The sequence below is a fragment of the Gobius niger genome, assembly GCF_951799975.1.
Source record: "Gobius niger genome assembly, chromosome: 22".
In the NCBI taxonomy this organism is placed as follows: domain Eukaryota; kingdom Metazoa; phylum Chordata; class Actinopteri; order Gobiiformes; family Gobiidae; genus Gobius; species Gobius niger.
In genome coordinates, this window is record NC_136873.1 from 18,724,848 (window position 1) to 18,745,893 (window position 21,046).

At 45.6% G+C, this 21,046-nt stretch overlaps 1 protein-coding gene across 1 annotated transcript in view; it reads right to left on the reverse strand.

Annotated features, from left to right (window-relative positions):
* The window catches only part of LOC306981247 (collagen alpha-6(VI) chain-like), a gene marked incomplete at both ends in the record, with an annotated part of 79,137 nt that overhangs the window by 19,441 nt on the left and 38,650 nt on the right, over positions 1 to 21,046 (reverse strand). Inside the window, 18 exons of the mRNA XM_079580807.1 lie at positions 1,798 to 1,860; positions 1,954 to 2,016; positions 3,371 to 3,433; positions 3,534 to 3,569; positions 3,649 to 3,702; positions 5,934 to 5,999; positions 6,826 to 6,888; positions 7,147 to 7,200; positions 8,784 to 8,828; positions 8,905 to 8,931; positions 9,916 to 9,987; positions 10,116 to 10,169; positions 10,496 to 10,588; positions 11,564 to 11,709; positions 12,896 to 13,333; positions 15,192 to 15,561; positions 17,682 to 17,890; positions 19,703 to 19,905. Coding sequence (XP_079436933.1) covers positions 1,798 to 1,860; positions 1,954 to 2,016; positions 3,371 to 3,433; positions 3,534 to 3,569; positions 3,649 to 3,702; positions 5,934 to 5,999; positions 6,826 to 6,888; positions 7,147 to 7,200; positions 8,784 to 8,828; positions 8,905 to 8,931; positions 9,916 to 9,987; positions 10,116 to 10,169; positions 10,496 to 10,588; positions 11,564 to 11,709; positions 12,896 to 13,333; positions 15,192 to 15,561; positions 17,682 to 17,890; positions 19,703 to 19,905 — 2,119 coding nt within the window. The remainder of the gene's footprint in view (positions 1 to 1,797; positions 1,861 to 1,953; positions 2,017 to 3,370; positions 3,434 to 3,533; positions 3,570 to 3,648; positions 3,703 to 5,933; positions 6,000 to 6,825; positions 6,889 to 7,146; positions 7,201 to 8,783; positions 8,829 to 8,904; positions 8,932 to 9,915; positions 9,988 to 10,115; positions 10,170 to 10,495; positions 10,589 to 11,563; positions 11,710 to 12,895; positions 13,334 to 15,191; positions 15,562 to 17,681; positions 17,891 to 19,702; positions 19,906 to 21,046) is intronic.

The following is a 21,046-nucleotide window of genomic DNA, read 5'->3' on the forward strand; positions in this document are numbered from 1 at the left end:
TGAGGCCTCCTCCAGTGGGGTCATCCAAGTTCTTCTACGTTTTTTTTTTTTTACCCCAAATTGTATAAAAGTCAACATGGGGTCCTCGGCCGGGTCCAGGAGGGGACCCAAGATTTCTATATGGGTTCTCCTCTTGTAATACTTGCATTTGGACTCACAATGGCGCCAAAGGGCTCCATTCTTTCCCTTTAGGGAACCTTCTTTCCATATGGTGCCATATTAATATTGTTTTGATATTTGGGAAGTGGTTTCTGTGGGTCATTTCAAGGTCACCCGAAAAAACCCTACTTTTTCAACATAGAAAGTCTCCCAAATGTAATCAGGAGGCCGGAATGACCTCTTTGGTTTGACTTTAAAGAGAAGCCAAGGTCACACGCACACACGACTAGACACGACCATAAACTGAACCTTCGGTAACTTTTAAATAATCGAAAACAAAAGCACATGATAAATTTCATAAAGGACACCTTTCCCAAAAAGCGTGAGCAGTCTCTGACCCGTTATAACCCCTTGGACTTTGACTGTTTCCCTTAGATCAGTCACCCGTCACACACTTCTGATGAACATATGGTATTTTCAACCCTGTAGTTTAAGCCAATTTTGAAAGATCAAGAAAAATACACTACTATGAACAGTTAGTGGAGGATGGGTAAACTGTGAGGATCTTTGCTATGTAAAAAAAAAAAAAGTCAATCGACAAACTTGCCATGGTTCAGAGTCTTATCAATCTGTTTGGGGCATGTTACTGGTCAGTTTTGACGGGAAAAGGGCCCATTATCTGTGGGATACTTTATTTGCTTTTTAAGATTGTGAGGAAATTTGGGGTATGGAGTGTCCCTCACTTTTCAAGTGGCAATTATGGGTTTGGATTGGTCCAGTCAAAGTTTATATCAGTTACTTCCATAAAGGCGGCCGTTCATTATAACAACATGTCCCTGATGGAAGTAAGTGTCAAACAGGACTTCCAGAAGGGCTCTTTTCTAAACCCTTAAGTTCCATTAGTCACTTTTTTTTTATTGTAGATGAATAGGTTTTTCAAACTTGTCTCCACATAATGATGTTAATCTACTTCAGTTCTGCACAAAACATTTGGCCTGAATTTGAATTTTAAAACACCCTTGGGTATGTCAAAGATGAGTAACAACTTTGACTTTGATTTGAGTTTTAATGTTTTCTCCCTAATGTCACATTAGTCATTGACCTCCATTATAAACTCACTTTTCCATCGCTCTGCGTCTCACTTTTAAAATCATGCATTCAACATTATCTGTGTTTCTTCTGATCAGAAGAGGAAACATTTGTGATTTTTATTGTTCAAACTGAAATTCGAGCATTTACCCTGAAAATGCATTCCCATTTCTATAGGAAGAACATAATATCACATTGAGGCTGTTTCTGTGGAGCTATGAGGCTCATGGGTGATATGCTTATGTGGGGCTTTGGGGGAGGTCTGTGGGGAGGTGCTGGGGGGTATGTGAGCTGGGGGTGGTTTTCCATGTTGAGGGGAGTCATCAGGTGCAAACAAGCTCACAAATATTACAGTCATATTACAGTTTACAAATTGACTGTAATCAGCAGCCCTCTATAAAAGACACACACACATCCCCCCAACACCCCCCATGACCCCCCAAACACACCTGCACTTGGCCCCAGACCAGTAATTCCCTCACATTCCCACACCCCGCCCCAGGCCAGTCTATCCCTCACACACCTACTCCTCGCCCCAGGCCAGTCTATCCCTCACACAACTATGCCTCGCCCCAGGCTAGTATATCCCCAACACAGCACGACAGTTACCTTCTGTCCATTGGCGCCTCGTCTCCCGCTCAGACCTGGACCTCCGGCTTCCCCTGGTCCTCCCTGAAACACGAGATTGTGTTACTTATTCACAGTATAATAAAAATAAAAATGTGAGAAGAAGAAGCAGGAGAAGTAGAAGGATGGAGGTCTCACCTGTGCTCCAGGTAAACCGGGGGGTCCCTGGGGGCCCTTTTCGCCCTGCTCGCCTCGGGGCCCCTGCACACACACACAGATCAGACACTTCTGACACTACGAGTTCTAGTCTGTGACTCTCTGTTTCTGATTTAGACCAACGCGTGGGCGTGTCTGAGGTTGAGTGGTGGGGGGGCTTTTATCGTAAACAGCCTATTGTTTCCTATTGTGGTAACTACGGTAACAGGACTTGCTTTATGGTTAATGTCCCTGTAGCAGCTGGACCTATCCACATAAAACAAAAACTGGGTTAGGGTTCCATTTTGGCTTCTTCATTTATGCTATGCAAACTCATGTATCTCTGCTCCTACTAGTTCATGTGAGCTCACCTCCTGCTAGTCCATGCTATCTCAACTCCTGTTAGGTGAATAACGTGAGCTAGCAGGAGCTGAGATAATATCAGCTCTTAGTTCCTGCTATCTCAACTCCTGTTAGCTCAAATTATCTCAGCTCCTGCTAGCTAAGCGATCTCAGCTCCCATTAGCTCATGCTATCTCAGCTCCCATTAGGTCATGCTATCTCAACTCCTGTTAGCTCATATTATCTCAGCTCCTGCTAGCTAAACGATCTCAGCTCCCATTAGCTCATGCTATCTCAGCTCCCGTTAGCTCATTCTATCTCAATTTCTGCTGGCTCACGCTAACTCAACTCCTGCTAGCTCATCTCCCGCTACCTCATTTTATCTGCTACTGCTAACTTCCCACTATCTCAGCTTTGTCGACAGGAGTACGATGCTAACAACGGATAGAGTTCTCCCATAAACCAGCCAGATATTGAGCGGACCCGTTCAGAAATGATGGCTCTGATGTTCCCCAGCACATCGATGAATCGCAGCGTTCAGCGCTCGGGAGTCGTCCCAACCCCCCTTCGCCGCCCCCTCTCCACCGCTTTCGGATCTTCGGCACCTTGTTAGCTTCAGTCAAGTGGAAAGTGAAATGGACATGTGGTTTGTGAAAGCCCTGACGTGACCACCTAACTTGAACATTAAAATTGAAAGAGCGCACAGCTCACTTCAGTCCAAACCGACAGATCCAGCGCCCCCCCCAGATCACTGGTTACAGAAGATGAAAGCACTTTTTACTAGTATTCACGTGACTTGACTTGATTATTTGATTTGATTTATTTGGACTGTTAATCAATTATATATACCAAGCTAAGCCTCGGCATCTCAGACCCCGCCCTCCCTCCGTTCATGTGTGTCTTATTTCAGCTGATTCTTCTGCTTCGAGGGGGGGTGCCGAAGAGCCGGGTTCATCCACGAAGGACCCCCCACCCACAGTCTCACCCAGTTTCAATCCACATGATGACCTTGTGAATAAAATCTGAATTGCACTCGTAGCGTGGTCCTTGCTAGTGAAAGAATAGACGTGAGTGTTACCTGAGGTCCGGAGGCTCCAGGCGTACCCCGGGGTCCGGCATCTCCCGGCGCTCCGGCCGCGCCCTGTGACACGAACACAACCAATCAGCTGCTGTGTATGAATGTGATGTCACTGCTGCAGTGCATGAATGTGATGTCAGTGTCTTGTGTTGCTTGGTATGACCTTTATTCCAGGAGGTCCTCGTCTTCCGTCCGCGCCCTGAAACACAAACATCAGTCACTTCAGCCCAAACCCCCGCAGCAACGTCTTCTGTCCACAGGGGGCAGTACTCACTCACCGGGTTCCCCACCGTCCCGCTCGGCCCCGGGCGGCCGTCAGGTCCGGGACTGCCCTGCACAGAGAACGCTGGGATGAAACACCATCACCACAGAGAACGCTGGGATTAAACGCCGTCACAGAGAACGCTGGGATTAAACTCCATCACAGAGAACGCTGGGATTAAACGCCGTCACAGAGAACGCTGGGATTAAATACCATCACAGAGAACGCTGGGATTAAACGCCATCACAGAGAGTACTGGGTTTAAACGCCATCACAGAGAACGCTGGGATTAAACGCCGTCACAGAGAACGCTGGGATTAAACGCCGTCACAGAGAACGCTGGGATTAAACGCCATCACAGAGAACGCTGGGATTAAACGCCATCACAGAGAACGCTGGGATAAAACGCCATGACAGAGAACACTGGGTTTAAACGCCATCACAGAGAACGCTGGGATTTAACGCCGTCACAGAGAGTACTGGGATTAAACGCCGTCACAGAGAAAGCTGGGATTTAACACCGTCACAGAGAGTACTGGGATTAAACGCCATCACAGAGAACGCTGGGATTAAACGCCATCACAGAGAACGCTGGGATTAAACGCCATCACAGAGAACGCTGGGATTAAACGCCGTCACAGAGAATGCTGGGATTAAACGCCGTCACAGAGAAAACTGGGATTAAACGCCATCACAGAGAACGTTGGGATTAAACGCCATGACAGAGAACGCTGGGATTAAACGCAGTCACAGAGAACGCTGGGATTAAACGCCGTCACAGAGAACGCTGGGATTAAATGCCATCACAGAGAAAACTGGGATTAAACGACGTCACAGAGAACGCTGGGTTTAAACGCCGTCACAGAGAGTGCTGGGATTAAACGCCGTCACAGAGAACGCTGGGATTAAACGCCGTCACAGAGAACGCTGGGATTAAACGCCGTCACAGAGAACGCTGGGATTAAATGCCATCACAGAGAACGCTGGGATTAAACGCCATCACAGAGAACGCTGGGATTAAACGCACAAAATACACTGCTCACAAATAAACTGCTTCAAACTAATATAATATAATATAATAGCTCATAAATACATAATTAATATGCTTTCACTTGGTCTCAACATTAGCTCAGTTCTCCAGAGCAGGTAGTTCTCTCCCTTTTCCTGCCAAAATATAGTCGACCTATTGTCCGTCTCCACAGCGAGCTGCCAGGTCCTATATAACAGTCCATTGTTGTGCACTCGGTCACTCCCTGTTCCAAAGTGCTCATTCATTTCAACCCACTGCAGCTGCTGCCTTCCCATTTTTCCAATAAACCCGGGCAGTGCCTAAACCGTTAGCCGCAACCCTGTCATCAAGAGTCCAAATCAGTAAATATGTTTGATGTCTCTGACCGACAGGAGCGCGAGGCCAACGATAATCCACATACTCCACACATCCATCGCACACAAGGCTGTGAGAGTCCAGTCAAAGCTGACGACCTCCTCCATGGCCTCACTTTGGAAAAGAAACCTGATCAAGTGTGCAGAGAGACCAGTCATCAATACCACAGTGAAGGAGTTCAGGAAGACAGAGACAGCAAGCAGGGGATAGAGACGAAACATTCATCCTGGGTTAGTGTCGGGTACTCACTATAATCCTGGGTTAGTGTCGGGTACTCACTATAATCCTGGGTTAGTGTGTAGGACTCACTATAATCCTGTGTTAGGTACTCACTATGATCCTGTGTTAGGTACTCACTATGATCCTCTGTTAGGTACTCACTATGATCCTCTGTTAGGTACTCACTATGATCCTCTGTTAGGTACTCACTATGATCCGGTGTTAGGTACTCACTATGATCCTCTGTTAGGTACTCACTATGATCCGGTGTTAGGTACTCACTATGATCCTCTGTTAGGTACTCACTATGATCCTCTGTTAGGTACTCACTATGATCCTCTGTTAGGTACTCACTATGATCCTGTGTTAGGTACTCACTATGATCCTGCGTGAGTCCAAACGTTTCCAAAATGTTCCTAAATGTTCAACTTTTTGGTTTTTTTTTTTTTAAAGAAAAAAGAAACAATTCAAACATCTATGTCAAAAAAGGTAAAAAAAAAAAATTCAAACATTTCTAAAGATTTTCTAAAATGTTAAAATATTTTCAAAACTTTCCATTTTTTTTCAAAATGTTTCCAAAAAATGTGTCAAAACTTACCAAACTTTTAAAAAAAAAATCAGAATGTTCAAAAAAATGTAAACATTTCTTTACAATAATTGTACAACTTTTCAAAAAAATAAATAAAACTGGTACTCACGGGTGCTCCTGGATTCCCGTAGTCTCCTTTAGGTCCTGGGCTGGTGTTGTCAGTTCCTGATTCTCCCTGGAACAGAGCAGGAGGTCACAGGAGGTCACAGGAGTTCACAGGAGGTCCCAGGAGGTCACAGGAGGTCCCAGGAGGTCACAGAGGGTCCCAGGAGGTCACAGAGGGTCCCAGGAGGTCACAGAGGGTCACAGGAGGTCACAGGAGGTCACAGAAGGTTACAGAAGGTCACAGGAGGTCACACAGAAGGTCACAGGTGGTCACAGGAGGTCACAGAGGGTCACAGGAGTTCACAAAGAAGGTCACAGGAGTTCACAGGAGGTCACAGGAGTTCACAGGAGGTCACAGGAGTTCACAGGAGGTCACAAAGAAGGTCACAGGAGTTCACAGGAGGTCACACAGAAGGTCACAGGAGGTCACAGAAGGTCACAGGAGGTCACAGAGGGTCACAGGAGGTCACAGAAGGTCACAGGAGGTCACAGAGGGTCACAGGAGGTCACAGAGGGTCACAGGAGGTCACAGAGGGTCACAGGAGGTCACAGGAGGTCACAGAAGGTCACAGGAGGTCACAAAAGGTCACAGGAGGTCACAGGAGTTCACAGGAGGTCACAAAAGGTCACAGGAGTTCACAGGAGTTCACAAAAGGTCACATGAGGTCACAGGAGGTCACCGTGGCTGTAATCTTAATCTCAGTTACTGCATGTGTACAGAATATAATCCTTGTTGTTTTGTTCTTTGTACTGTTGTGAAATGACAATCTTGATTGTACTGATTAGGGGGGTGGGCGCTCTTTCCTACGGCCCACTCCTCTTGAGCAGAATGTTTTACTGCTCGAATAAACACATTTACTAAACTAAAAGAGCTGTAGTTAAAGGGCCGTACTTACCGGGTCACCGCACAGTCCCCTCTGACCCCTTGAGCCCGGCCCTCCTCTCAGTCCCGGGATTCCCTGCAGGACATCAGAGCTCACACAGAATTCCTCAGCTTCATCGTTCACACAAACTTTATTATTATTCCTGAAATAGCTCATAACTCAAATGAGCTATTTCAGCCAATATAATTGAGTGGAAGACGCCTGAGCTCCCTCTAGGGACCGGCCGCCACTGGTAGTAGTAGTAGTAGTAATAGCAGTAGAGGTAGTAGCAATAGCAGTAGTTGTAGTAGTAATAGCAGTAGCAAAAGAAAGAGCAGTAGCAGTAGTACTTACAGGGTTTCCGGGGCGACCTGGAGCTCCTTTGTGCCCGTCTTTTCCCACTAGGCCCTGACACCATAAAGTACATGGATTAAGTATATGCAAGTATATATAAGCATTAGGGCTGGGACAATACGCGTTTGTCCGATACTTCTGCAATACAGTAATTATGATAAGTATTATGTTTGCCCTAAAATGTATAAAAAGACACGTCTGCCCAGCCCAAACACCTGAGGGCGCCACAGACCGTGGTGACACTCAAGAGGCACCTGAAGACATGACTTAGAAAGGCCTTTTCTCTGGGTCCTTAAAATGTGTTTATGTTGATTTTATGCTTTGTTTTAAACTCTGGAGCACTTTGGGATTTTGTGTAAAAATAAAATAAAATATATATATATATAAATAAATATTATTATTATTATTATTATTATTATTATTATTATTACCGTAAATTCTCTAATACTGGCCTGAATTCCATTAGCGGCCGGGTCTCTAACAGTGGCCGGGTTCGCGGCTGGCGGAGGCAAATTAAAGCCGGTCTCTAAAACAGGCCGGGGCTTTTATTACAAACTATAGCGGTAGAAATAATCCCCATGTTAGGAATGTGTCTCATACTGGTGTAAATGAAAACTCACGTGCAGGAAGTAACAAACGGGAACCCGGGCCGAGGGGAACGCTGCGGAGGAGCTGATCCGAGCGTAACTTTGACACAGATTTAGCCACTTTTCAAACCTCCAGTGACTATTTGTAGAAACAGGGAAAGCAACAAATGTTGTGTGACCCTCCAGGGTTTTAATAAAGTCACCATCGCGTCTTCAAAGCATGTCCAGCTGCTCCGTGTGCAGGTCAGTCCCACGCCTCAAAATAACTCCTCCATCAGCGCAAGCGTCTCGTCTTCTCTCGGGTCAGTCTCATGATCGATCACAAACACAAACGCTCCGTCTAAACTCAACTTTTACACAAGATAACAACAAATAATCCGGTCCACGGTAAAAACGAAACAGAACCTGCAGTGACATTGATGTCAAAGCTCCGCTAACAGCAACGAAACACTTCCTGTTGTCCCGACAAAATAAAAGGCGTCAATGTTCCAGCCGCTGGGAGAGGGTTTGAAATGTTAATAAATGAACCTAATACTTTAGGGGCAAATGGACACACAACTCTCGTTTTTCTTTGTTTTCCTGGTCGTCCGTTTTGCTCAAATAGAAATAAAGGCCTGTCTCTAATTGTGGCCTGGTTCCAATAAAGGCCTGGTCCTTGATGCCCTTGAGTAAATAAAGGCCCCGGCCTATATTAGAGCATTATTATTATTATTATTATTATTATTATTATTATTATTATTATTATTATTATTACTAAATTACTAAATGTGTGAAGCCCTTTCTGTAATAAAATCAGGCACACATTTGAAACATCACTGGGTTGAGTGTTTTTAAATCACAGTTGAAGACACATCTTTTCAGACAAGCTTTCGATATGTAGCCACTGACTCAACTGCTGTTTTTATACACATTTGTGTTTTTATTTATTGATGTCAAATGTGATTCTTGTTTTTATACTGGTAAGTGCCCGGGGCACCTTCTGGCTGTTGTAAGGTGCTACACAAATAGCATTTGATTTGATTACTTGAAATATAATCTCTGGTGTGCTACCTGTTCTCCGTCGACCCCATCCAGCCCGTCCTCTCCATCCTCGCCCTGAAACATCACAGTTTTTTCTTTAAGTTCACCTTGTTCTTAAAGATGATAATTTCTGTAACTGACAGTGACTCACCTGGTCTCCTCTCTGGCCGTGGGTTCCCTGCAGACAGACACAGCGTTAATCACAGGATGTCACTGCCAGATCTACGTCATTAAGCTACATCTGCATCATAAACTAGGCCACAGGTTTCTCCAGGCAGAAGCAAGACAATATACTGCTTTTTAATGCTTCAATACTATATTATAATGCTCCAAATGTATTAAAACAATGCAAAGAATTGAATATCTTCGGATTTGCAAACATTTCATTGATCAGAGAAACGGGAATTAGACAAACAGGAAACTTTAGAGCACCAAAATTGGATCAATTTCAGCCAAAACTGCAGCCGAGCATGTTTTAGGCCATTATTTTGTTAAGCGATATAATTTACCAGTAGATTTCGATTTAATGCCAATGCACAATTCATTGATATTGATATTGACATTGACATTCTCATCAAGCTAGCTATCGTGCTTGTCTGTTTGTCAGGTGCTGTTAGCTGTATGCGGACTATTGCTGCGTTCTACTGCGTTGATCTCGGAGGTCAGAATTTCCGAGCTCCGATGTCTCAATTAAAGGTTAAAAGGAAAATATGAAACTGCCATAGCTGTGTGTTTGAGAAAACATTTGAAGTGCCTTAGTAGTTTACTACATGGTCAAACCCTGCATAGACTAGAGGGCCATTTTTAGGACCCATCTTTGTGAAGCTATAACTCTGAGACCCTTTATCAGATCAACATCCTGCCTCTACTGCAACAAGGTAATATCCTAATAAACTCAAATCTACAACATGAAGATGATCACTCAATACACTTCAAAAAAGCAATAGCAGCCTATATATCCAAACTGTACAATCTGGAACATTGTGGATGATTGTATCTGGAACTATGTTTAGTAGACGTGGCACAGACCACAGTGCCAGTGTTCATAATTTCAAATGCTTTCCTGTATGAAGACTTGGAGAAAACATTTCATCCGGGTTGGATTTTCCGACTTCCAACAAAAGTGGAACACAGCATAAGTCCCTCAGTTCTGCCTGGTTACCTTCTGTCCTCTGAGTCCGGGACAGCCATCGTCTCCCGAAAGTCCGCGGAGTCCAGGAAAACCACGTTTTCCCTGAACACACCCGGAAGTAACAGTTAGATCACGGAAATATCAAAAAGTAACAGTAATTTATAGTTGTCAAAATAAATATTCATATTGTTACATTAATATTAATGTGATAAATGTAGAGAGTAACTCACGACGATGCCCTCCTCTCCAGGGAATCCTGGGTAGCCTTTCTGCCCACGCGTGCCCTGAAACACAACACAGTCTTACACCCCTGATCAAATACTGCAGTAGCGTAGTCATGTAGTATCTTAGCTGTAGTAGTGCAGTATTTTAGCTGTAGTCATGTAGTATCTTAGCAGTAGTCATGTAGTATATTAGCTGTGGTTAGCTGTAGCCCTGTAGTACCTTACCTGTAATCCTGTAGTATCTTAGCTGTAGTCATGTAGTATCTTAACGGTAGTCCTGTAGTGTCTTAGCTGTAGTCATGTAGTATCTTAGCTGTAGTCATGTAGTATCTTAACTGTAGTCCTGTAGCATCTTAACTGTAGTCCTGTAGTAGTGCAGTACTCACATCGGTCCCTCGTTTTCCCAGGTCGCCCCTGACACCCGCTGGTCCAGAGCATTTACAGGTGACGCCACAGCACTCTCTGGTGGACACCGTGTCCTGCCACAGGGGTCAGAACAGGGGTCAGAACAGGGGTCAGAACAGGGGTGGGCAATTCATTTTCATAAGGGGCCACATAAGAAGCCAGAATAGAGTCAGAGGGTCGCACCAACAACAACTCGAACTTATTCAGCTCAACTTTATCCTATTGTACATTTCACTGATCTAGCTAAATACTAAACCACATGTAAACCAGGAGTCAGAACTAAGACCAACTCAGACCAACTTGGCCTGGTTGACCACATGTCAACCAGGCCAAAACCAGGTCTACTACAAAACGAAATTAGGCAAAGGCGACAGTGTTGAAGGACGGGGTGATGTGGTGAGTGATTCAGGTGAAGCCAATGGAGGTGTTGTAGGATGGGGTGATGTGGTGAGTGTTTCAGGTGAAGCTAATGGAGGTTTTGTAGGATGGGGTGATATGGTGAGTGTTTCAGGTGAAGCTAATGGAGGTGTTGTAGGATGGGGTGATATAGTGAGTGTTTCAGGTGAAGCCAACGGCGGTGTTGTAGGACGGGTTGATGTGGTGAGTGTTTCAGGTGAAGCTAATGGAGGTGTTGTAGGATGGCGTGATGTGGTGAGTGTTTCAGATGAAGCCAATGGAGTTGTTGTAGGATGGCGTGATGTGGAGAGTGTTTCAGGTGAAGCCAATGGAGGTGTTGAAGGATGGGGTGATGTGGTGAGTGTCTCAGGTGAAGCTAATGGAGGTGTTGAAGGACGAGGTGATGTGGTGAGTGTTTCAGGTGAAGTCAGCGGAGGTGTTATAGGACGAGGTGATGTTTTTCAGGTGGGGTTGGTGTGATGATTTGTGCTGCTGAGCTTTAGAGCAGCTGCAGTTTCTGTAAGGATTTGTTGGGAAGGCGGGTCAGAAGTAAGTTTCAGTAATCAATCTGGGAGGTGATGAGGTTTTGGACGATGATGTGGACTGGAAAGAGTCGAAGATGACATTATGCAGAGTGAAATTTTCCGACTCACGATCTGTTTGAGGATGTTGCTGCCAACGCTGCGCATCCCGATGTTCAGAGGAACGCTGTATAGGGAGCCACGACCGAACTCCAACATCTGCAGCTGCTCCACATCCTGAGCACCCTCTAGCGCCACCACCAGGAGAGCACTGACACCTGCAGGATAATACAGTCACGACAGCGCCACCACCAGGAGAGCACTGACACCTGCAGGATAATACAGTCACGACAGCGCCACCACCAGGAGAGCACTGACACCTGCAGGATAATACAGTCACGACAGCGCCACCACCAGGAGAGCACTGACACCTGCAGGATAATACAGTCACGAAAGCGCCACCACCGGGAGATCACTGACACCTGCAGGATAATACAGTCACGACAGCGCCACCACCAGGAGAGCACTGACACCTGCAGGATAATACAGTCACGACAGCGCCACCACCAGGAGAGCACTGACACCTGCAGGATAACACAGTCACGACAGCGCCACCACCAGGAGAGCACTGACACCTGCAGGATAATACAGTCACGACAGCGCCACCACCAGGAGAGCACTGTCACCTGCAGGATAACACAGTCACGACAGCGCCACCACCAGGAGAGCACTGACGCCTGCAGGATAATACAGTCACGACAGCGCCACCACCAGGAGAGCACTGACACCTGCAGGATAAAACAGTCACGACAGCGCCACCACCAGGAGAGCACTGACACCTGCAGGATAATACAGTCACGACAGCGCCACCACCAGGAGAGCACTGACACCTGCATGATGATACAGTCACGAAAGCGCCACCACCGGGAGATCACTGACACCTGCAGGATAAAACAGTCACGACAGCGCCGCCACCAGGAGAGCACTGACACCTGCAGGATAATACAGTCACGACAGCGCCACCACCAGGAGATCACTGACACCTGCAGGATAATACAGTGACGACAGCGCCACCACCAGGAGAGCACTGACACCTGCAGGATAATACAGTCACGACAGCGCCACCACCAGGAGAGCACTGACACCTGCAGGATAAAACAGTGACGACAGCGCCACCACCAGGAGAGCACTGACACCAGCAGGATAATACAGTGACGACAGCGCCACCACCAGGAGAGCACTGACTCCTGCAGGATAAAACAGTCACTACAGCGCCACCACCAGGACAGCGGCAACACCTGTAGTCGGGGAGATGTCAGGTTTATGTCAGGTTTAGGGGCAGATAGAAAAAGAAAGAAAATGAATATGTGCTGTCAAGTTAGAGTGTGGTAGGTTTAGATTAGAGAGTTGTAAAGTGTTGTAGGGAGTTGTAGGATTATTGTAGAATGTTGTAGGGGGTTGTACCTGACTGTAGCAGCCGCTCCGACTGCGCCATCATCACGGGCAGCTCTTCGTCCAGTCCATCGGAGAACACGAGCAGCACTTTGACACCGGCCCTGGACTTGGAGCTGCTGAACATGTCCCTGAAGGAGTTCATGAGGGCGGAGTTAAAGAGCGTGGGTGTGTCCGCCACGAGGGCGAGGAGCTTGTTGACCGTGCCCTCGTTGTACGGCTCGAAATTGCTGTCAATGAGCATGGCGCCGCTCTGGGACAGCACGCGGAACGCCAGGTTGGTCCTCACGGCACCAAACGTGCAGCACAGTTTAGGGACGGTCGAGACTTGGTGCACAATCTCTGGGAGGAAGGAGCGCAGTTTGGTCTGACCAGCGAGGAGCGGGCCACCGGGAACGAAAGCGCCGCCATTAGAGATGTCCAGGCCCACCGCGATGTCGATGCTGCAGTCTGTGACAGAGGGAGGGGGGAGGGAGAAAGGAGAAAGAGAAGAGAGAGGAGAAAAAGGAGAGAGAGAGTAGACAGAGTGAGAGAGAGGAGAGAGAGAGGAGAGTTAAAGAGAGGAGAAAAAGGAGAGAGAGAGTAGAGACAGTGAGAGAGAGGAGAGTGAAAGAGAGGAGAAAGAGAAGAGAGAGGGGAAAAGGGAGAGAGGAGAAAGAGAAGAGAGAGGAGAAAAAGGAGAGAGAGAGTAGAGAGAGTGAGAGAGAGGAGAGAGAGAGGAGAGTGAGAGAGAGGAGAAAGAGAAGAGAGAGGAGAGAGAGGAGAGAGTGAGAGAGAGGAGAGAGAGAGGAGAGTGAGAGAGAGGAGAAAGAGAAGAGAGAGGAGAAAAAGGCGAGAGAGAGAGTGAGAGAGGATAAAGAGAAGAGAGGAGAAAAAGGCGAGAGAGAGAGTGAGAGAGAGGATAAAGAGAAGAGAGAGGAGAAAAAGGAGAGAGGAGAAAGAGAAGAGAGAGGAGAAAAAGGAGAGAGAGAGTGAGAGAGAGGAGAGAGAGAGGAGAGTGAGAGAGAGGAGAAAAAGGAGAGTAGAGAGTGAGAGAGAGGAGAGAGAGAGGAGAGTGAGAGAGGAGAAAAAGGAGAGAAAGAGGAGAGTGAAAGAGGAGAAAGGAGAAAGAAGAGAGAGGAGAAAAAGGAGAGAGAGAGAGTGAGAGAGAGGATAAAGAGAAGAGAGGAGAAAAAGGCGAGAGAGAGTGAGAGAGAGGATAAAGAGAAGAGAGAGGAGAAAAAGGAGAGAGGAGAAAGAGAAGAGAGAGGAGAAAAAGGAGAGAGAGAGTGAGAGAGAGGAGAGAGAGAGGAGAGTGAGAGAGAGGAGAAAAAGGAGAGTAGAGAGTGAGAGAGAGGAGAGAGAGAGGAGAGTGAGAGAGGAGAAAAAGGAGAGAAAGAGGAGAGTGAAAGAGGAGAAAGGAGAAAGAAGAGAGAGGAGAAAAAGGAGAGAGAGAGAGTGAGAGAGAGGATAAAGAGAAGAGAGGAGAAAAGGGAGAGAAGAGAAAGAGAAGAGAGGAGAAAAAGGAGAGAGGAGAAAGAGAAGAGAGAGGAGATAAAGGAGAAAAAGGAGAGAGAGTAGAGAGAGGAGAGAGAGAAGATAGTGAGAGAGAAGAGAAAGAGAAGAGAGAGGAAAAAAGGAGAGAGAGGAGAGTGAGAGAGAGGAGAAAGGAGAAAGAGAAGAGAGAGGAGAAAAAGGAGAGAGGAGAGTGAGAGAGGAGAAAGGAGAAATAAGAGAGGAGAAAAAGGAGAGAGAGAGAGGAGAGAGAGGAGAAAGAGAAGAGAGAAGAGGGAGAGAGAGAGTAGAGAGAGTAAAAAGAGAGTAGAGAGAGAGGAGAGAGTAGAGAGAGGAGAGTGAGAGAGAGAGAGAGAGTAGAGAGAGTAAAAAGAGAGTAGAGAGAGAGAGGAGAGAGTAGAGAGAGGAGAGTGAGAGAGAGAGAGAGAGAGAGAGAGAGAGAGAGGGAGGGAGGAGAAAGGAGAAAGAGAAGAAAAGGGAGAGAGAGAGTAGAGAGAGTAAAAAGAGAGTAGAGAGAGAGAGGAGAGAGTAGAGAGGAGAGTGAGAGAGAGAGAGAGTAGAGAGAGTAAAAAGAGAGTAGAGAGAGAGAGGAAGAGAGAGAGGAGAGAGAGAGAGAGAGAGAGAGAGAGAGAGGAGAGACCACTTTCAAAAAACTTTGTGAGAACAATGTAGAAAAAAAAAAGGAAAGAAACCTGATTAAAACCGCAAATTGTTAGTTTTAATCAACAATTTGTTGATTAAAACCAATAATTGTAACACACAAGACACAGTGTTACAGTGTTGTTTGACGTTTTTAGATGGATTGCAACATCACCTGACTGCTCTTTGGGAGGCTTGCTATTGCATATCTTGTCCACCACCTTCTGCCTGATAGGCTCCAGACTCCCGAAGTCAGCGACAGTAAAGAGTCGCTCGCTCTCGGCGATCTGCAACAGCTCCACCACTTTGACTCTGCCGATGCCGAGGATGAAGATCTCCACGCCAAGCTTCTTCAGCTGCCTCGCTGCGTCCGCCACCGCATCATGGCTTTCGCCGTCTGTGATCAGCACCAGGTTCTGGGAGACCAGCTGATCACGCCGCGAGCCCCGCTCTGGCTTGAAGTGCTCCTTCACAGCGTACAGGGCGCGGCCAATGTTTGTTTGCCTGCCGCTCTGCTGACGCATGGCCTGGATATGCTCCACCACCTGTCAGTCACACAGCGGTCTCAGGGGTGAAGACGGACAGAGGGCTCTACGCTCCCACAAGCATTATTCTCATTCAAGTGTTTCAGTGTTTTACAATGTTCATAGATTGATAATAAATGACGCTTGGATCTGAAATGTGGTGTAATGTAAGTAATATTAACTTATTTTATTTTCTAAAGTTTGCTGATCTCCTGGCTTCACTTTGACCAATGAGACAAGCTTCCTGTAAACCGGCTTGTCAGGACCAATTCCTCATTTCCAAAATACACAATAGGTCACTTTGCTAATGCCTCCCAAAATTCCATCCACAGAGCGGCGCTGTGATCAAAAAAGAGACACAGTTCGTGGCCTAGCGCACTTCCTGTTGCTGTTATACTGCATTCAGACTGAAGGCGATGGAGACTTTTCTGTTCTGTTTTATTGCCTTAATGGTTTGTGCAGCCCTGTGAGGCGACTCCTGTTGTGATATTGGGCTAAACAAAACCACTGATTGATTTTCCACGTCAGGGGCGAGTGAGTTTAAATGTGTTCTGAAGCGTATGAAGGAGCTCTTGACTGAAAAATAATTGCTGTTTTAGTTCTACCTAGTCCCTCTTTGTTACTTCCTTGTCCTATGGATCTTCAACTATAGCTATAAACACGATCTATGCAAAGATCTCCCTAGTATTTAAGCACACATCCAGCCCATATGTCCAAATAAAGGACGATTATTTGTGCCAGTGGACAATGGTTATTCCAGGTTAGCCCCGTTAGCTTGTTACAATCGCCTACAGCTCATTGTTGATGAAAAGTCCGCAATAAACCACAAATCCATCAAGCCCGGCTCAGTGTGTGATCATCTCAAAGGCTGCTTTATATAGTTACTTCTTTATTACGTTTTTTGTGCATATTACTTTTCACTGGGTCTATGCGCTGCTAAGGAGCTAGTTAGCTCCGGGCGAGAGGTTAGCAGCTCGGCTACAGACTTGTTTTTTGACATGGCTGATGTTCTCACGTTGAAAACACAGACTCAATAAAGTTGTATTGGGCAGAGAGATAATCAGAGGCTGTCAGTGCTTTTTACTATAGTCTCCCAGGGGCAACGCTTAGCTATCCCACTGCCCTACAGCGGGGCAGTGTGTGGCTGAGTGTCCGCTGAAGGCAGGAGCGGAGGCGGGAGGTACGAGCCCCAAATGTAGGGAGTCGGAACAGTGGAAGTCTGCATCATAAAATATCAGATACAGAATTGTATTCCTCTCTTAGCAAAAGATGAAGCAAGCAGAGCGAACGAAAACGCTCCGGCAGAACCGGAAGTTGCGAAGATTACAGTTACCCATAATGCACCGCAAAACTGACTGCCCATCGAATGAAATTTTGGGAGAGCAGAACGCCCGAATTGTGACAGGCAGGAAGTTGGGACATGTCTGGGACAGGTGTAAATGATCCAGAACTGTAGAAATCACAGTCTTAAAGCATCATAGTTTATCATGGGTCATGCTGTAAGGCCATACCATCTTACTAATGCAGCTAGTGCTAACACAGATGCTAATGTGGCTAATGCTAACATGGCTAGTGCTAATGCGGATAATGCAGCTAAAGTGGCTAGTGCTAACGCAACTAATGCTAACGCGGCTAATGCTAACGTGGCTAATGCTAATCCGGTGGGTGCTGCTAACGCTGTTAATTCTAACATGGCTTGTGTTTATGCTGCTAATGCTAACACGGCAGCGAACGTGGCTAGTGCTATGTGATAAATGCTAACGCGGCTGCGATTGCTAACGTCAACAGGAGGGTCTGAAACAACGAGTTTCATCTCTTTGGCAACAAGTGGAGACAACTGCTCGATTAAACTCTTCCCAAATCAGCCGGAAGCACTGAGTAAACCAGTGTTGTAGTACTAGTACTAGTACTAGTACTAGTAGTACTAGTAGTAGTACTAGTAGTAGTAGTAGTAGTAGTAGTACTAGTACTAGTAGTAGTACTAGTACTAGTACTAGTAGTACTAGTACTAGTACTAGTACTAGTAGTACTAGTAGTAGTACTAGTAGTAGTACTAGTACTAGTACTAGTAGTAGTAGTAGTAGTAGTAGTAGTAGTAGTAGTAGTAGTAGTAGTAGTAGTAGTAGTAGTAGTAGTAGTACCTTCTCCTCGTCGGACAGGTCATTGAGGTAGAACTCATGGTCAAAGTTGGTGCTGAACTGTGCGAGGCCGACCCTCACGGTGTCGGAGCTGATGTTGAAGCTGCGGACCAGCCCTGTGGTGAAGTTCTTCATGATCTTGTAGTCGCTTTTCTTGATCGACCCAGACTGGTCCAAGAGGAAGACCAGGTCGGCCTTCTCCTTCTCACACACTGGAAGTACAAATACTGCTGTTACTATGAGAACTGCAACTACTACTACAACAGCTACTGCAACTACTACTACAACAGCTACTGCAACTACTACTACAACAGCTACTGCTACTACTACTGCTGTTGCTTCTCACTCTAAAAGTACAAGAACTGCTGTTACTGCATAAAAACAATCCTCTAGTCCTCTTTTTTCACAACAATTTTATTACATTTTTATTGCCTGCTAGACTTTAGCTCCAAAACGAACTCTCCAACCTTTATTAACACAGGCGCCTTTAGAAATCCTTGGCTGTCTGGATGAGAAATTTCAGTTAAATATATCATATAGGAGAAAAACACAGTGATATTTGAGAAGTGAAATAAAGTTTATCTGATTTATGGAAAGTGTGCAAGAATTATCTTAACAAAATTAGGCATGTGCAGACATTTAGGCACCACAATATTTCGTGCATCCTCTTGCAGAAAAAAGAGCCTCCAGACTCTTTCTATAGCTTCCACTTAGAGTCTGGATTCTGGTGGAAGGTATTTTGGATCATTCTTCTTTACAAAACATGTCCAGTTCAGTCCGGTTTGATGGGTCCGCGCATGGACAGCTTTAAATCACAAATCTTCAATAATATTCAGGTCTGTGGACTGAACGTTGTACTAAGGCATTCATGTAGAGGAACAAGTACAACGTTCAGGTCTGGGGTCTGAACGTTGTACTTGTTCCTCTGCATGAATGCCTTAGTAGATTTAGGCTGTTTCTCAATTGCGAGGATCCGTCCTCCCTTTGGCCACTTCGTTGACGTCCTTGGTGGTGGCTCCTCCAAATGGGAGTTGAGTGTCCTCTCACCGCCGCATTTGAGCTCAAATGGAACGGCCTCCGGAGAGAGCGGCTGCGTCATGTCACGTGTCAAATCACATAATCAAATGTCAGTCTATGCTTACAAAAACAACCGTTTTATGAATAACATAGGCCAGGAAACTAATATATTGGTTTTGGTTGGATGTCTTACTGTAGGTACATTTTGGCCTCGATAAAATAATAACTTTTCTGCAAGGATTTGTAAGAAATGCAATTCAAATATTAAATATATTTAGCAGGTCCAGTTTATCGGCCATAGCTACAACTGCAGACTTACGTAAACAACCACAGGCCTATTTTCTCAATAAGGCCTATTTATTAGGCCTTTCATTAACTTTATATGAACCTCTTTATTACGTCTTTACTTGCTTACAACACTTCTACCTATGATTTTATTATTACAATTATTTTTTTTGCACAAATGTGGAACAAAACTTTTTTAAAGTGAGTTCAAACAAAAAAAACAAAAAAACAATGTTGCAGTTCATCATGGGTAATTTCAGCTCTCCGAGGCAGCGGAGGATCCACAGGTGGACCCTTCGTAAATGAGCCAAACGGCGGAGTCGAGCTGCGAGGGGGCGAGTGGTCACACTGATTTGGAACACCACGTGGACCCTTCGTAAATGAGCCAAACGGAGGAGTCAAGCTGCGAGGGGGCGAGTGGTCACACTGATTAGGATCACTGCTTGGCTGTGATGACGTGAATTACGTCCGAAGTGGTCAAGACGCCGAGGATCCTGGCAATTGGGAAACAGCCTTCGAGTGTTTAGGGTTGTTGTCTTGTTGAAAGATCCAACTTCAAGTTTGTCACTGATTGCTGGACATTGTTCTCCAGAATCTGCTGATATTGAGTGGAATCCTCAACTTTACCAGATTCCCAGTCCCTGCACTGGCCACACAGCCCCATGATGGAACCGCCACCACATTTTACTGTTACTTATTATTTTACCAGCTGATGTTCTTACCTGGTTTGGTGTCCTCACACATGCCCAGGCTGATGTTTTTGTACAGCGTATCCAAAGCGTCGAAGTTGTCCACGTAGAACACCCGGTCCTTCTTGTGTCCAGCCATGATCTCCAGCTGAGTCCTATTGGCGTCCTTTATGCCGATACTGAAGATGCTCACCCCGCGCTGCGCCAGGGCCTTGGAGGACGCCTCCAGACTCTTGCTGCAGAGAGACAACTGATGAGCTCTACATCATTTCCATCTGCTCCACCTGACCCTCCATCTGCTCCACCTCCATCTGCATCGTCTCCCTCCGCACTGCATAAAATCCTTAAATTTGCTGCATTTTTAAAATAGAAGTCTTAATTGGTGCTGTTTTCAAAATAAAAGCTTTATATCTGTTGCTTTTTCATTTGGACAGAACCTCCCTGTTAAGCCTCATTATTTAATAACTCCGCATTATGTAAAAAAAATTCTACATGTCATTAGTAAATGACGTAGCTGCTAAAACAATTTGCCTTCAAAAATCTGTCTGTTGAAAATATACGCTTTAAAAAGGTTTTGTCAATAATCAGAAAGCATGACCGTTTAAATGTAATAAAAGTTGCTGAGGAAAGAGTCGTCTGCTCTTTAGTTACGTAATATTATGCAAGACAAAGTTTACCAGCTGTTAATAACTCGTTTTTAATGAGAAACAAAGATACTGTCAGTGCAGCTTGACAAAGAAGTGCATCTCGACGTTACACTGGTGCTAGTCTTTTTGTCTATTTTGTAACTCACCTGCTCAGGGACTGCAGATGAAAACTAGCTCAAGCTAAATCTGGTGCAAAGCATCTTTAATTGATGTCTTTTGCACAATGTCCATGTTCAAACAAACTAAACTAAACTGAATTTTGGGGCCTTAAGAAAATTCTGCTTCGTGGCCCTCACACACTCTAAGGCTAATCGATGAAGGATGCAATAACTAGAGCAGGAGACCACACAATGGACACCATATTTCCCCCAGTTTTTAGGCCAGTTGATATGTCTTTATGGCCCCAAACAACATGTCCACCATCTGCACCCTGCCCCTGTTTGAGAACCATGTTCTTTCAATCTGGTCCTGATTACAAGGACACGTCACACCTCACCTCATCATCTTAAACCTGTCGCTACTGCAGAATGAACAGCCTCAAACGCTGTCCACCATCTCGTCCCTGACAGGGCTGCAAGGTTTATGGATATCGTATAGCAATCAAGGTTTTGACTACTAACCGACCTTAAGAGGCTAAGGTTTGTTTTTCTTCTGTCACTGGCATCTGAGAAATCGATGTCACCGATCAGAATTGTGGAGCCTCTGATCTCAGATTGAAGTTTCCATAGAG